Source organism: Staurois parvus, unplaced genomic scaffold (genome assembly GCF_062004578.1).
Source record: "Staurois parvus isolate SC_StPar_1 unplaced genomic scaffold, SC_StPar_1.0 ptg000818l, whole genome shotgun sequence".
Lineage (NCBI taxonomy): Eukaryota > Metazoa > Chordata > Amphibia > Anura > Ranidae > Staurois > Staurois parvus.
This window is the reverse complement of record NW_028318614.1, coordinates 3405678-3420232: the sequence shown is the minus strand read 5'-3', so window position 1 is coordinate 3420232 and position 14555 is coordinate 3405678. Positions and strand designations below refer to the sequence as shown.

General features: G+C 35.9%; 1 protein-coding gene across 1 annotated transcript in view; it reads left to right on the top strand.

Annotated features, from left to right (window-relative positions):
- LUZP2 (leucine zipper protein 2) overlaps positions 1-10845 on the top strand; it is a 786744-nt gene extending 775899 nt beyond the window's left edge. Inside the window, exon 10 of the mRNA XM_089654967.1 lies at positions 674-10845. Coding sequence (XP_089511093.1) covers positions 674-805 — 132 coding nt within the window. The 3' untranslated portion in view covers positions 806-10845. The remainder of the gene's footprint in view (positions 1-673) is intronic.
- Positions 10846-14555: the final 3710 nt, after the last annotated feature.

The window sequence follows — 14555 nt, the reverse complement described above, 5'->3', positions numbered from 1 at the left end:
CTTACAGAGGTTTTATGAACTAATGTTTTTTATGATGGATACTTTGTATATTTCCATATATGTTATTCACATGTTTATATTTGCACAAGTTTAAGTAGGCTCAACTTTGCTATTGATTCAACATTGCATGTATAATATTTATGAGGTAGCTGCCTATTTATCTTTAAAGTGGAATTCCAGGCTATTCCAATTCTAAAACCTTCTCCCGCCCCATTCTAAATCCTATTCTAAATACCCTGTGAAAGGAAGATGCTTATACTTACCTATTCTGAGAGCACTCTGGTATGGTCACATGATTTCCCCAATGGTCGGCTTCAGGGGGAGATTTTCAACAATGGCTGAAATGCCTGGGCGATGATGTCACCTATAGGCTTACTATGGGACATTCATTGTCGGCTGTCCCTCCTTTCCCCTGAAGCATTCTCTGGGAGCTGATCGTGTGACTGGACCAGAGAGCCCTCAGAATAGGTAAGTATAAGCATCCTCCTTTCACAGTGAAGTTAGAATAGGATTTATAGAGGGTGGGAGCAGGTTTAAGCTTCGTTAGGAATAGCCTGGAATTCCACCTTAATTATTTGTTTTGTTATGTTTTATTTGACTACAGCACATTCGTTTTTTATTTATTTGGCTATTTATAAAGTTCAAGTTAATATTATTGTTTTCTTTTTTTCAGAATCATACAATTGCACCTTTAAATACAACAACAAATTCCAACGATCTGACAACTACAGAATTGCAACAAGACAAGAACTGTGACTCTCGCAATGTAAGCATATGCCACTTTGCCACAAATCCACATCCGTAGCTAAAGTTTTGGTGTACATCTAGACCCTACTGTTTGATAGCTTAGCTATGAACTCTTTATATGAACATCTAACTGTTTTGGTCAAACAGTATTTTTGTTGGCTTTCTGTAAGAATTTTATACCCTAAACTGGTTGTAAATGATATAACAGATGTAAGCACTCTTTAGGGTTACCGTTATACAGCCTTGTCTTCAAAGTTCCTTTTGTACAAAATTAATTGATATGGGTTACCATGGGCGTTATACATACTTTGCACTTTAGTTTTTGGTCAATTCCCTTTTTTCTATACCAAATTTAGCTTGCTTACAGCTTACATTTCTCTTGAAACAGATGTAAGTCCTTTCTTGATATCTGAGTGCATGGCGCAACTTCCATCTTTGTTTCCTGGTTGGCTGTCTCAGTTTCTTGTCATCAGGGGTAGAACTTTAAGACCAGTAAGGAACACAGGAATTTCAGTACTATCACCAAAGAGGCGGTTGGCAGGAAATTGCACTAATTTTAAGAAGTGGTTTAGCTGAAAGCAGTTTTAAAACACATTAGGAATGATAGGCAGTAAGTATTACTTGGCAATCTGTTAATTCATCTTTAATCTGTTTTTTTTTAAATATACTAAAATCTTTGTAGTTGTACGTAATATTAAATCTTTAGTAGCAGTTTCCAGAGACATTCTATGTTTGTACCTAATTGTAAAAGGTGGGAAAATATTGCATGGAGACTGATGCACAAAATGATTATGCTGTAACTGATGTTTAGACATTTTAATTTTGGAGTGTATGCAAAGCCCAAACTTTTCTTTTTAGTTTTGGATCGAGTAGGGAATGGTTTAGATCTTTGTAATTTTTTTTTTGCCATGTCCTATCGGGGATTTTTCCTCACTTCATGCACCAGAACAAAGCAGAAAGTAAGAGGAGATCTCTCCAAAGTAAGAAGATACATTATATCCTCTTACATAGTTGTCACCAGAACAGAAGTCCAATTAGAAGAGTTTCCTTATCTCCTGTTCCAGTGACAATTCTAAAATTTTGCATTTCCCATCACTTTCTTGACTGGAGAAAATGGTTGCCAGGACCAATAGTGTGGGTGAATCTTCCCAGCAGGACACAGATAGCAATAAGAACCAAGGTTCTAATTCTTCTACAATCTATCCAAAGCAAAAAATAAATAAATATATATATATATAATTTAAACGTCACTGCATTGTAAATATGAACCCAAAGCCCACCTGTCTCAGCAGTTTACATGCCTAGAACTGTCATCACATTCTTACTTTCATTAACTAACATGTAGAAGGAACATGACTGCTGGATTGGTTAGTAAAAGAAGCTGAAGAAAGGTCTTGATGTCAAAGCATTCCAAAAGTTTTTTTTTGTATTTTTCTATTAAACATACAGACAACTTTGGGTGGCTAGTATTATACTTATCCTTTTTCATGCACCTAGTTACATAACCATCAGTAGTCTCACAGGTCCCTATAGTTCTAATTACGGAATGCATACATTTTTAGTAGCTGAAATGGACCATCTTTCACTTTTACAATGTTTATGTGGGCCAGTGGGACAGAAACAAAATAACATTAGCTTGCAAATCCACTTTAATGATGATAGAATTGAGTTATCTGTACAGCCACCAAGCTAAAGCATTAGAAAATGTATCCTCTACTGATTTTTAACTATCCATAATAGTAGATCCAACAGCCCAGAGTTAGGCTTTAAAAACCCAACTCCAGCCATTTTCTTTTTTTTTTGGACAGAGTGAGAAAAGGACATAATCTCTGTCAGGCTTTACCTGAGGTCCATGTGAAAACTGGGGAAATTTACCCAAACTTCTTTTTTTAAGTAAATTGACATAGGGTTAGAACCTCTATCAGTTTATATATGCCTGTGTCTTCCTGCCCAAGTGACAACTTACCTCTTTCATTGTCATGTTGTCACAGGAACAGGTAGTAAAGGTATTATACAATGTAAAACATGCTAAATCCTAGTTAGAGCTTCTGATCAACTCCCATCACCTTCTCGAACAAACTGACAATAACAGACACAAAAAAGACAGAGCTCCTAAATCTTTTTTTCTCCCTCCTGGAGAAGATAGAAAATCCACCCACTTAGTCTTGAGTGTACACATTCAGTATCTTTCTGAAAGCAGTCTCAACTTAGCTGTCCTCTTACAAGAGTTCTGTCTGTTAGGCTGCTTTCATACTGATCCATTTTTGAAAAATGTGTAACCATGTATTCCTATGGACCGCTTTACACTGATCCGTTGCAGGCATTTTTTAAAATCCTGCTTGCTGCATCTTTGGTGCAGGTTTGGTGCAAAAATGCACCTCCCCATTGAAATCAATAGAAAATGCTTCAAAAACGCATACAAAATGCACTCACATTGCGTATTTGGTGCAATTTTTGAGACAAATGTCTTGTGACAGTGTTACTGTCTTTGATCTTGCACCGACCTGCCTTTCCAAAGAATGCAGTGTCACATGTTTATTCACTTTTACTCCTGAGCTCACACTCTCCTTGAAGGCAAAACAGAAAAAACATTTTTCCTTGTGCAGTACAATCATAAGAGCTTTATTCATGACAAAAGTACTACTCACAAGTGTACAGTATATCCATGCATTCAGAAGGGCAACTCTCCGTTGGTAATACCCGATTGGGGCCAGCACTCCAAAATGGAATCCAACAGGTTATGGTCCCTTCCTTCCACAGAAACTTGGCTCCCACCATAACACAATGTGTTTCAAAGGTCCAGGCACCTTCTTCATCAGGGCTCCTTTGTACTGTGGAACTGGTATGTGCTATTTGACACCAATGTATTACAGCAAGTTTTTCCTAGAGAGAGAGGAGAGCTAAGTTGAACCTGCTTCCAGAAAGTAAACTTTGGACTTGAGATATTTGTATACATGCAAGATTGATTGGGTGAGACTTGCTACCTTCTCCAGGAGGGAGAAAAGGGGATTCAGGAGCGCTGTTTTTTTGTGTCTACCATTAGCAAAGAAAACCTGGCATAATATATATATTTTTTGTCAGGAACCCGGTTGTATCTTAATAAATCTTATAGTGAAAGAGTTTTGTCCATGCAGTCAATCATCTCTAAGACTGGTCATAAATCAAAGGGCTTTATCATTCATTTATAGTTTAAAAAGTCCTTCACAAGAATTCATTCAACACGCTTTTCTTACATACTGTTAAGAATATGTTGCGTGGTCTTCTCATAGTGTCTCATTGCATATGCTCTTTTATACAGTCTTCAGCAGGCATATACAGTATTACTTGTGACAATCTATCGCTTCTTTTTCTCTTATCATTGGAATGATGGAAAGACAGAACCCATGTACACACAGCCAAAGTTAAAACATTATAATGTAATGCTGTTTGTTGTTACTTTAGTCACAATGATTTACCTGTATTAATGAAAATGTTCATAATATTTGAAGCACACAAGTATGCTAGATTTGGGTGTAGAAATCCAATAATGTTGTCATATAATGTAATGAAGGATACATTATACTTATACAATGATGTTTCTATATTTAATACGATGTACTGTGTACATCCTAATAATATGTATATAAGACCTATGTTATGAACCACTTGAATTTGTATATAGACTTTGTATATTGTATCTTATGTATTTTATCTTTCTTTTCTTTACCTATCCTAGATTGTAAGTTTTGGGGCAGGGATTCCCATTCCAGTTCATTTAATCACTGTCATTCTGTAGATTAATGTTTATTTGTTATGTGCTTTTTAAATGCCTACGTTGAGGTTTTATATAAATAAAAGTGTACATATAGAAACTACAGAAGTTTATGTTAATTCTTTATTGTAGATGACAGTTTGGTCTACAGCCAAGGATGCATACTATAAATGCATGAAATTTTAAAGTGCACCTGACATCTCTGCTGGTTAAAACATGTCAAAATTACATGTAGGCAGCTACCAATGTCTTATGCCTTCAGATATCTCATCCCTGAGAAACTGGAATCTCAGGGCAAATTCCAATACATCCCTGCAGTGTTCTTGGCTGGCCATCTTCCCATCTTCCTGCATCTTCTTATTGGCCCATCTCAGTGATAAGTAACTTAAATACGACATGCTCACCAATAGGAATGAATGAGATTGTGGTACACGTGTGCTAAGAAGAAGAGCCAGCTGGTCCATTTTTGTAAGAAAGGCTGTGTGGTACCAGCAGGGCCATACAGTGAAGATCGCAGTAACTGAAAGGTAAGTATTTAGAACAGTAGGTTGCACTCTGGGAGGGGGGGTATTCATTAAATTATATGATTATCTAAAATAAAAGTGCTTTAAGGGCTTGTGCTGATTGGCAAATTAAAGTGTTTCCAAATCCTTACAATGAAGTTCTCTTATTTGGCCCATTTTGTTTTGTTTTGTTAAACCATTGAAAGCATTTTGATATATTTCATCATTAAAAAAAAATCCTTGTTAATTGTGCCAAAATCTTGTGAGCTGGTAACTTCCTGTGCTCCCTTTCTGTTCTAACTATTATCAGTTATATTGTCATCTTAGTTAGCTGCGAGGACTACAGGACCATACCCCACAGGACCTTCTGTGGTCCTCTCTTGTTTCTGTTGTTGTAATACAGAAGGGTGAGTGAGAGTTGTTAGCCTAAAATTGAAAATGTGTTATTGGCAGAATCACCAGATGAAAATAAAGGTAAAAATGCTTGAAAAGAAAACTAATAGAGCCATCACACCTAAGGACTGCTAAGATGCAAGATATACCATAAACGCTTTGTTGTTGGGTTTAGATACACTTTAAGTTTGCTTTTGGGTGCATGCTGTTTGCACTTGAGATACTTTTGAGATTTTTCACAGTTCAATGACAGGTACATTTGACCTACAGATTGCCTCCATCTGATCTGCATTACACCTATTTCTTAGCTGAGTCAACCTAAGTAGTTTTGAAAAGCAGTTCTGATTCACACAAAAACCCACGGATGCAGGGCGTTAGGGCCATATTAGATGGGAAATGTGTCAACAGAGGCAGAATCACTGAGATGAGGCCGCGATTACTCCGTGTAGTCACATCTTCCTTGGCTTAAGCTGCTGCAAAATTTCAATTACTGACAAGAAAGCAAGTGAGCAACTCCATACGAAAACGTACATTGACTCTTAGAGGTCCTGTTGCTGGTAAGTTGTTGCCAACAACAGAATACTTCATTGAATGTGGTCCTTACTATCCAAAATTAAAATATAGTGGGGGTTAGCCTTTAATAATGCAGGGGAGTGTCGGAAATGTAGAAATCCCCTGGGATTCCTCTATTGTTGTCACCAGTTTAAACATTAGGAAGAGTAACAGGCTTGCTTTAGGTATATAACCTTTATTGGAAGGCTAAGTTGTCGCTAATGAGTCATATCCTCCACTGCTGGGGACATACAGCTGGAGGTTTTTATTTAGCCTTCATTTATCATCATCAGTTGCAGAAGAGGGAGTCCTTATCCTCCTGTTGTAATTTATAGTATATAAATTGACCAGGGAGAAAGAAAACCATGCTATCAGTTAACAAAACCCACTGGCAACTGATAAACTCAAAGTAGAAATCCAGTCAAATCCTAATTATACTTAAACCTGCTCCCACCCTATTTTAAGTCCTTTACTAACTACCATGTAAAGGAAAGATGTCTATATATACTTATCTTGAGGGCACTCCGATCTGGTCACATGATCTCTCCAGCAGCTGGCTTTGGTGAAGAGGAAAGATCGCCAACAATGACTGCAGTGCCTGGGAGCTGACATCACCTATAGGCTTACTATGGGGCATTGTTGGCTGTCCCTCCTCTACATTGAAGTCGGTGCATGGAACCGATCACGCGATTGTACCAGAATGCAGATAAGTACAGACTTCTTTCTTTTACAGGGTAAAGCATAGGCTTAGAATGGGGGTAGGAGCAGGTTTAAGTATAGTTAGGAATGGACAATTGTTTTGGGTTGTTTTTGAAGTATGTGGATCACAGGGGAGGAATTAATGGAAAAAATGGGCAATGGAGACACAGCCTGAAAACACTAATATGTTTACAAAGAGGGAGAAAACATTATACCTTTTGACAATTTATTTAATGCTGCCCATGCCTTCCTGTCCCAATGATTCCCTCAACTGGGTCTCACAGGCAATGAGATTATAGACAGAAATAAAAAATAACCCCCTTTACCCAAAACTATTTAAAAAAATAGCCGGAGTTTGTAATTCCAGTCATTTTGTAACATTTGCCACACTTTTGATAAATCTGACATCATCTGGAAAAAATTAGCTTATATCATTCTATTTTATTTTGATCTTTTAAATCTTTACCGTCATTGTTTGTATCTGTACTGGTAGTTGACGTACCAATTGTGGCCATTTCGAAATACTGACTTGTTCCTGGTATTCATGTCATCTCTCTATGAAGGGCTATAGTTATGTATAGGTGGCAGTGGACTGTTCACAGTAATACTGATAGATAAGTATAGCTATTCCATTTGACATACTGTAGTGGAGATCTTATCCTCATCTACTCTTCTAAATATACCAGGCATAATGGAAGTAGATAAAAATAGGAAAGGATAGGAATAGACACAGTGGAGGCATCATCACCACCCCTCTGCATCGCAAACACCACCAGCCCCCAGCCCAAGCATGATGGGACACAATAGGTAAAACTATTTGTAAACTCTGTTATCATACGACTCAGTGTTACAAAGTTATAAAATCCAGTACTTTATCTTAGCCCCATAAAATAACAATTGTAAAGATGAAATCTGAAGATGTAAGCTATAGTACAGATGGTGCATATGTTATCCCTAACCTAGTTAGGACATCTAATAGCAACATTTCTAAGAAGGTATGAATAACAGAATTGCCACTGGGTCATTTGTTACTTTATGTATATATGGCAATTTAACTGAATCCATGCTCACTACAGTGATTTATTATTAGTAAAGCTGTCAGTACAAGGTTATGTTGCACATATATTGTACTTAAATCAGAAACAAAGCCTTGTAGTGGTATCGCCAATCTGTTATCTGCCATTTGTTATATACGATACAATGGTACAATGATATAATGAGATAAAAAAAGTCCCAATGCTGATATTTTGGGATAATATGTGCTTCACAATGGTAAAAATAATGCAACAAATGCATAGCAACAAAAGTATCATCAAAATAATGCCTCTGATGACTTTAGTGACTAAACAAAACAAAATGAAAGCTTGCATTATATGATATTTATGCAACGGGTATCTCTTTACCAATACGTTCATGGTTTTCTTTTTAACAAACATATAATATGTACACTGCAATCTATTTGTCATTGTTAAGGCTTCTTGAGAATATTGTCCCATCTTGGAGGAAGGTTATTTAAAAGACTTTAAACATTAACTGTTTTAAAGAAACTGGCAATTTAAAAGATGTTATTTATGTCAACCATTCAGATGACAGTCTTTACATCTTAAATAGTTTAGATCTCTTTGTCACATAAAAATAGATTATAGAAAGCCCATTACGCAATAAAACCTGCTCTGCGTGCTTTCCTTGAATATCTAACTTCAAATAGCTTAAAGTGGATCAGTGCTAATGGACTGCAAAGCAACAGGTTCACTTTAATGCCACCCTCTCCCACAGTTCAGAAACACCTTCTCTTCATTCCCCCCTCCTGTTTAGCTGCCAGCAACAAGAAGGGAAAAACTCAGAGTAACTTAGTTGGGGCTTTAAGATAAAGATAAAGTAACATGTTCCTCCATACCTCAAAGGAACAAGTGATTTCTTTGCTCTCCAGCAGTTAAATCATCATGGAAATGAAGAAAAGGTAACTATGTACTGTAGGTGGAGTGAGGGACATTAATGTGAATCTGTTGCTTTGCACTGTATGAACATAGCGCAAGTTTCTTTTTAAGGTCTGCTTATCTGGGATCACCCTACTGCCTGACTATAAACCTTTATCAATTGGATATGAATACTGTTTCCCATATATTGTATATAGATCTATCAGTTTACCAAACTGGTGGAGACTAACACCTTCATAAATACTATTTGTAGGGAATAATCAAAAAAAAAGCTTTATATAGTCACTCACCTAACATTAATAAAACAATATATACATTTGTTGATTGCTCATAATATACAACTAATGATTTCAAATGTGACAAATAATCAGAGAGAAAACTTTAGGACAGACAGGACAGTGATTCATGCAGTTCCCCCACCATGCCTACACAGCCCCCAAAGCATATATTAATATGTATCAAAAATATGGTATATATATATTCCAAGTCAAGAAAAGCCATGTTAAGAACCATTTCATTGTGACCAAATTTCACTAACAATCTGCAATAATATCAACTGTCGTTTTCTGTCATTTTAACATCTGTACTGTATGTTTCTTACCCATGAATACATCTACTTGCACATGAGGACCATTGAAATACAAAATGTGTCTCTATACAATCTGGAGCTTTTATTGCAAGCATTTACCATCATCACTTGATATCATCGCAGGTGATGTACCTATATAAATCACTTTTTTAAAAAAAATACAAAAAACATGTAGAAATAAAAAAAAGGCCACACTCGAAGAACCACTTGGTCTTTTTCTGCCATCACTTTTCTCTGTTTCTAAAGCAACCATTTGAATTTTAACATTTCTATATCCTACTTATTTTCTTGCAATATATTACTATATTGAATCAGTTGCTGGATCAGTAACTTTAATTTTTATAGTAAGTGATGACAGTTATGGAACTACAATTATCAATTACCATTGTCGCAATTGGATGATGTAGAGATATTTAAGAATCTTTAGGAACATTATAACAATATCTCTATATACAGAAAAGATTTGCACAAAATACATAATCCTTTTACTTGGACGGTTTTTCAGATATATTGATGAAATTCGATCACAATGAAAAGCTTGTCTCCCTTTGACTTTATATAGTTGATTGATATATATTTAGCATATAATTTTAGAATGGAATTGGGGCTGTGCTTATTTGGTGTGCTAACTGCATACACTAACCTGTTTGTTTTATCCTGTGGACTCTATGAGCTTTTTGATTGTTTCCCTACATACTGAATATAAACTTCTCAGTGAAAACCATAAAAAAGTCAAAGAAAAATGTAAAAAAATACTCACCTCACATTCAGCTTCTGGTCTGATTTTGGAAAGACTGTTTGACTCAAACATCATGAAAATATTGCCAATTGCAAGACTTGGGATCTTCGGTTTCCATGAATTCCAAAGTCAGGCTTGGTGACATCAAAGGCACCCACAGGAAGCATGGGAACCTGGTTTTAAAGTGTGGGTTTTTTACCTTTATTTTTCAGTACTTCAATTTTTTTATATTGCTTCCATTTAGCGGGATTGGACCTGATAGATAAGTACTCCTTGAATTTTTTTTCAAGGTCTTCTTTAAATCTAATAATGATAGTTTTGTTTCATGGGAGAAGAGGGGAAGCTTCTTTTTCAATTCAAATTTCTGTCTGCACTATTAAAGCTGCCTGCTATCTTATAGGATATCCATTTAGGGATATCAATCATTGCTCATAAGGTCAGTAAAAAAAGCCTGATTGCAAACTCCGATTAGTATATTACTGCTTGTTGCTATAACTTGGAAGCCTTCTTTGAACAGTAGATATTTTTTCACATACTGTATTTATGTTTCTTGAATGTGGCAATAATCTGCATATTCAAACATTACCAATTAAACCCACTGAGCACACATGAATGTAAAGTTCAGTATTTCATCCAGTTCACATTTTCAAATTCTTGTTCTTTGTCATGTTGGCATTGTGACCTCCATTTTCATCATCATCCCTTACTGTACAAAGAAAAAGCAAAACATTTCTTTTGTAAATGTATGAACAATATCTGTATGTACTTTTAAAATATTTTTGTATGTATAAGAATTGTAATGTTTTCTATTACTGTAAATATAGATCAAGTCTGGTCTTTGGTCTGCGACCATCAAACTTATGTAAAGATCTCTGTGAGTTAATGCTTTGTATGCTGTATAGATGGTATTAAAATCTTCTTTGTCTGATCAGTCATTTTCTGTGAAATGTGAGTTTGTTGAAAGGGTGTAACTGGTTAAAGGTAGCCTTACATCACCTAATTCTAACAAGGTATCGATATCAAAACTGATACTGGGTAAAGTGTTACTTTTTGTATGTATGTCGTGTGGCTGAATCATCAGTAGGACACAAAAATCATCTTACAGTTTGGAGGACTTCTATATCAAGGTATTCACTAAAAGCAGCTCCCTTTGAGGACCGTAAGATTTGGGAATGCCAAAAGAATCAATTTTTTGTTTTTAAAGTTCGTACACTTCAGTTGCTGTAACTAAGTCATTTCATGAAATAATTGGCAAAAAGCTAGATCCATTTGTTAATAAGAACTAATATTTTGACTCAAACCAAAAAAAAAGTATTTTAAGTTCTTAATCAGATGATACAGGCAATTAAAAACATGGGACAAATACGTCCCTTGGTCCTCAAAGGGTTAATTAGTGTAAAACTGTCAGTGACAAGGTAAAATTTCTAGTCAAAACATACCCAAAACCATTTCCTTTTTTGGTTTTTGTGTTGGATAGAGTAGGAAATGGTTAAAACGTTTGTCAGTATTTTGTCTGCCCAGTGGGGATATTTCACATCATATCTTGTCTCAAAGACACAAGTGGAGATTTCTCCAAATTTAGGACCAGTTCACACTAGAACATAAGTTATTGGTAACTGTGTGAGTCCAGCAAGGCCAGCACATTGTGCATTTTCCGCACTGTGTTCTGGTGGGAATGGGCCCTTAGGGAAGATCGTCTGGACAGCTTTCACTGAAGCAGATGTCTCCACTGGATGTTTCTCCTTGTTTCCTGGTTCAGTAATAACTGTAAGCATTTGGAATTTTCATCACTTTCTGTCCTGGTGACAATGGACAAAGGACAAATAGAGATGGTGAATCTCCTAAGTGGAGACTCAGACAACAATAAAAAACTGACTGGGGGTTTTAACACTCAAATATTAATTTGAAAGCAAGTCTGCCTGTCTTGTAAGATGCTGTGAGCCTACATTTAAAGTATATATGCTTATTTTTGCTTAGCTACTGGGATATCAGAAATAACAAGGTCCATGCTTGATATTGCTTCAAGACTCCTTGTTTTTCTTTCACAACGTATTATTGGAAGCATGTTTCACTTGAGTTTGTTTTATTGCATGATGCATATATATGGGGATTTTATTTATATGAAGTGGCAGAAGACCATAGCCATAAATAACGTCTTTGAGCTTGATCATAAATAAGAGGAATGAGGCTGGCGTGTGAGTATGAATACATTGTATACAGATAGATTTAGATGGTGAGAATTGGGAATCCTAGGTTTTAAGAAACAAAAACTCTAAATTAGGTTATCCCTATATGCCAAGCTACCTGCAGAGAGAGAGAGATATATACAAAGAGTAATAGTCAGCTCTATTAGAATAAAAAACAAAGTACCTGTGTCTATAGCCAAAACTTTTTTTTGTTTATTTTAGAAATAAATCTGTCAGAGGAAATTCTCTTTTAGACAGTTATCTCTTGAACAGATTTCTCTCTTATAACATTCCCCCTGGTCTCCTGTTCCACTTACAATGATGTCATTTTGGAATTCCCATCTCTTTCTCTCCTGGGGACAATGATCTAAGGCAATGATCTAAGACAGAGAAACAACAATAAAAACAGTTTATTTACGGTATATAAGATGCAAAGAAAAATGCTTACTCTCTTGCATAATTTTCCTCCTCTCTCCTCCTTTTCCACAACTGGGCGTTTTATGATTTTTAAATATCTTTTGATAACTAGCCCACACTTTCAGGTTTTTCACCTAGGCAAGAATAATATCCCCAACCTGCCCTTATTGCATCCCTGGAGGCCTTGGAGGCAGTATACATGTGTGCAGTACATCATCAAGGGGATGGCTGTCTCTTCCTAATTCCTAAAGCTGGCCCCCTGATGCGTATGTGCATAATCAGAGGCCTGTCTTGAAAACAAGAAAGAGACAGCCAGCTCCCAGATGACATCAGATAGGAAGATGGCAGTGTGGGACCCAGTGAGCTTCAGCAAAATGGAGGGTTACTGAAGAGCATTGCTGGATTTGCTGGGAGTAAGTGTATGTGTATGAAGGACAACCATGAGAGAAATGTAATATGAGAATACAAATAAATGTGAAAGTGGGGTTGAAGTTTCTGTTTAACCACTTCCAGTCCGGACTCTTTTACCCCCTTCCTGTCCAGGCCAAATTTCAGCTTTTAGCGCTATCACACAGTTGCGCGGTCATACAACACTGTACCCATATGAATTTTTTAGCATTTTTTTGAGACCAATAAAGCTTTATTTTAGTGGTATTTATTCATCACTGGGATTTTTATTTTTTTTGCTATGTAAATAAAAATCTCCAAAAATTAAAAAAAAAGTGTTTTTCCTATAAAATTTTGCAAATAAATAATATTTCATCATGAATCTTGGCCAAAATTTATTCAGTTATCTTTTTAGTAAAAAAAAAAATAACTCAAATTAGTTTATAACCAAAAATTATAATGTTTATACATTTTTTAAAATTGTTATTTTATTTTTTTATATTATTATTTATGTTTTTTATTTTTTACATACAGTCACCCTAGCAGTACAGTGTCACCATGGAGACACTGTACTACTTGTGGGGGGTGATGAAGATTTTCTTTTTTTCGTTTTCAAAAATGATCCAGTGTCTGGATGTACCAGTGCAGAGTATGAGCAGAGTACCATATCTATTATATAAATGTATGTTCCTTTGGTCACTTAAGCCTAATAACAATTCCAGAAGGCTGTGATGTCAACTACCAGGTAAAAGTACATGGAATACCATGAGTTTTCAACTTGAATTAAGGGCAAATATCCAACAATATGTACATTAGATAAATGCCTGTCCCAGAGCATCAAGTAAAGAGCAGGATATCCATGAACATATATTTGTACTTTCTTGATATGCAGGAGGTCAATATTGGTAAATCAACAGCACTACAGAAATGCTTACTACCATACAAGTCAATAGAGGTGCTGGGTTAGTCATAAAATGGTGAGTAAATTGTAATACCATACTTGCTCAAGTCCCCCAGGCATACTGAACTGTCCCAGAGGTATAACACAGGCAGTTGTCACCAGCAGACCCTACATTAAGGTGCATAGGCAAATGCATCTAGAGGTAAGTGATTCATATGATGTTCCAAATAATTTGTAATAAGGCTTTATTACCCAAAGTATGAAAAATTATGTCAGATCATCTCCTCCAGCAACTTCAAGGTGCTCTGCAGAACTGGAACCTAGTTGTCAGATCTATATTATGCATATCTGTGTATCCATTCAGTTCTTTGGTGGTGACAGGTATAGTGTGGTTGCAGTTATGGGGGGAGAACTTAGGGACTCTGTGGCCCAAGGATGACTTACATACATAACAATATCAATAACATAACAATATCAATAAACAATACTTTTTGTAATTATACGTTTTTAGAAACTTTTACCTGACCTTATACAGCAATAAAAACCTCACAGGGTTTCCAAACCTGCATCACTCTTTCCAAAACTATACTAAATATTTTGGCTAGACATGTTTTGGATAGACACCTATGTAACCCCTAACAATTATCTTCTTTTTTGTTCTCTCTTGGTCTGTTACATGTATCTTTGAAAGCTTTTTTTTATATCTTTGTTGCACAGCCCCTAAAGAGCCACTAAAAGTCCTATTTCCTCCTTT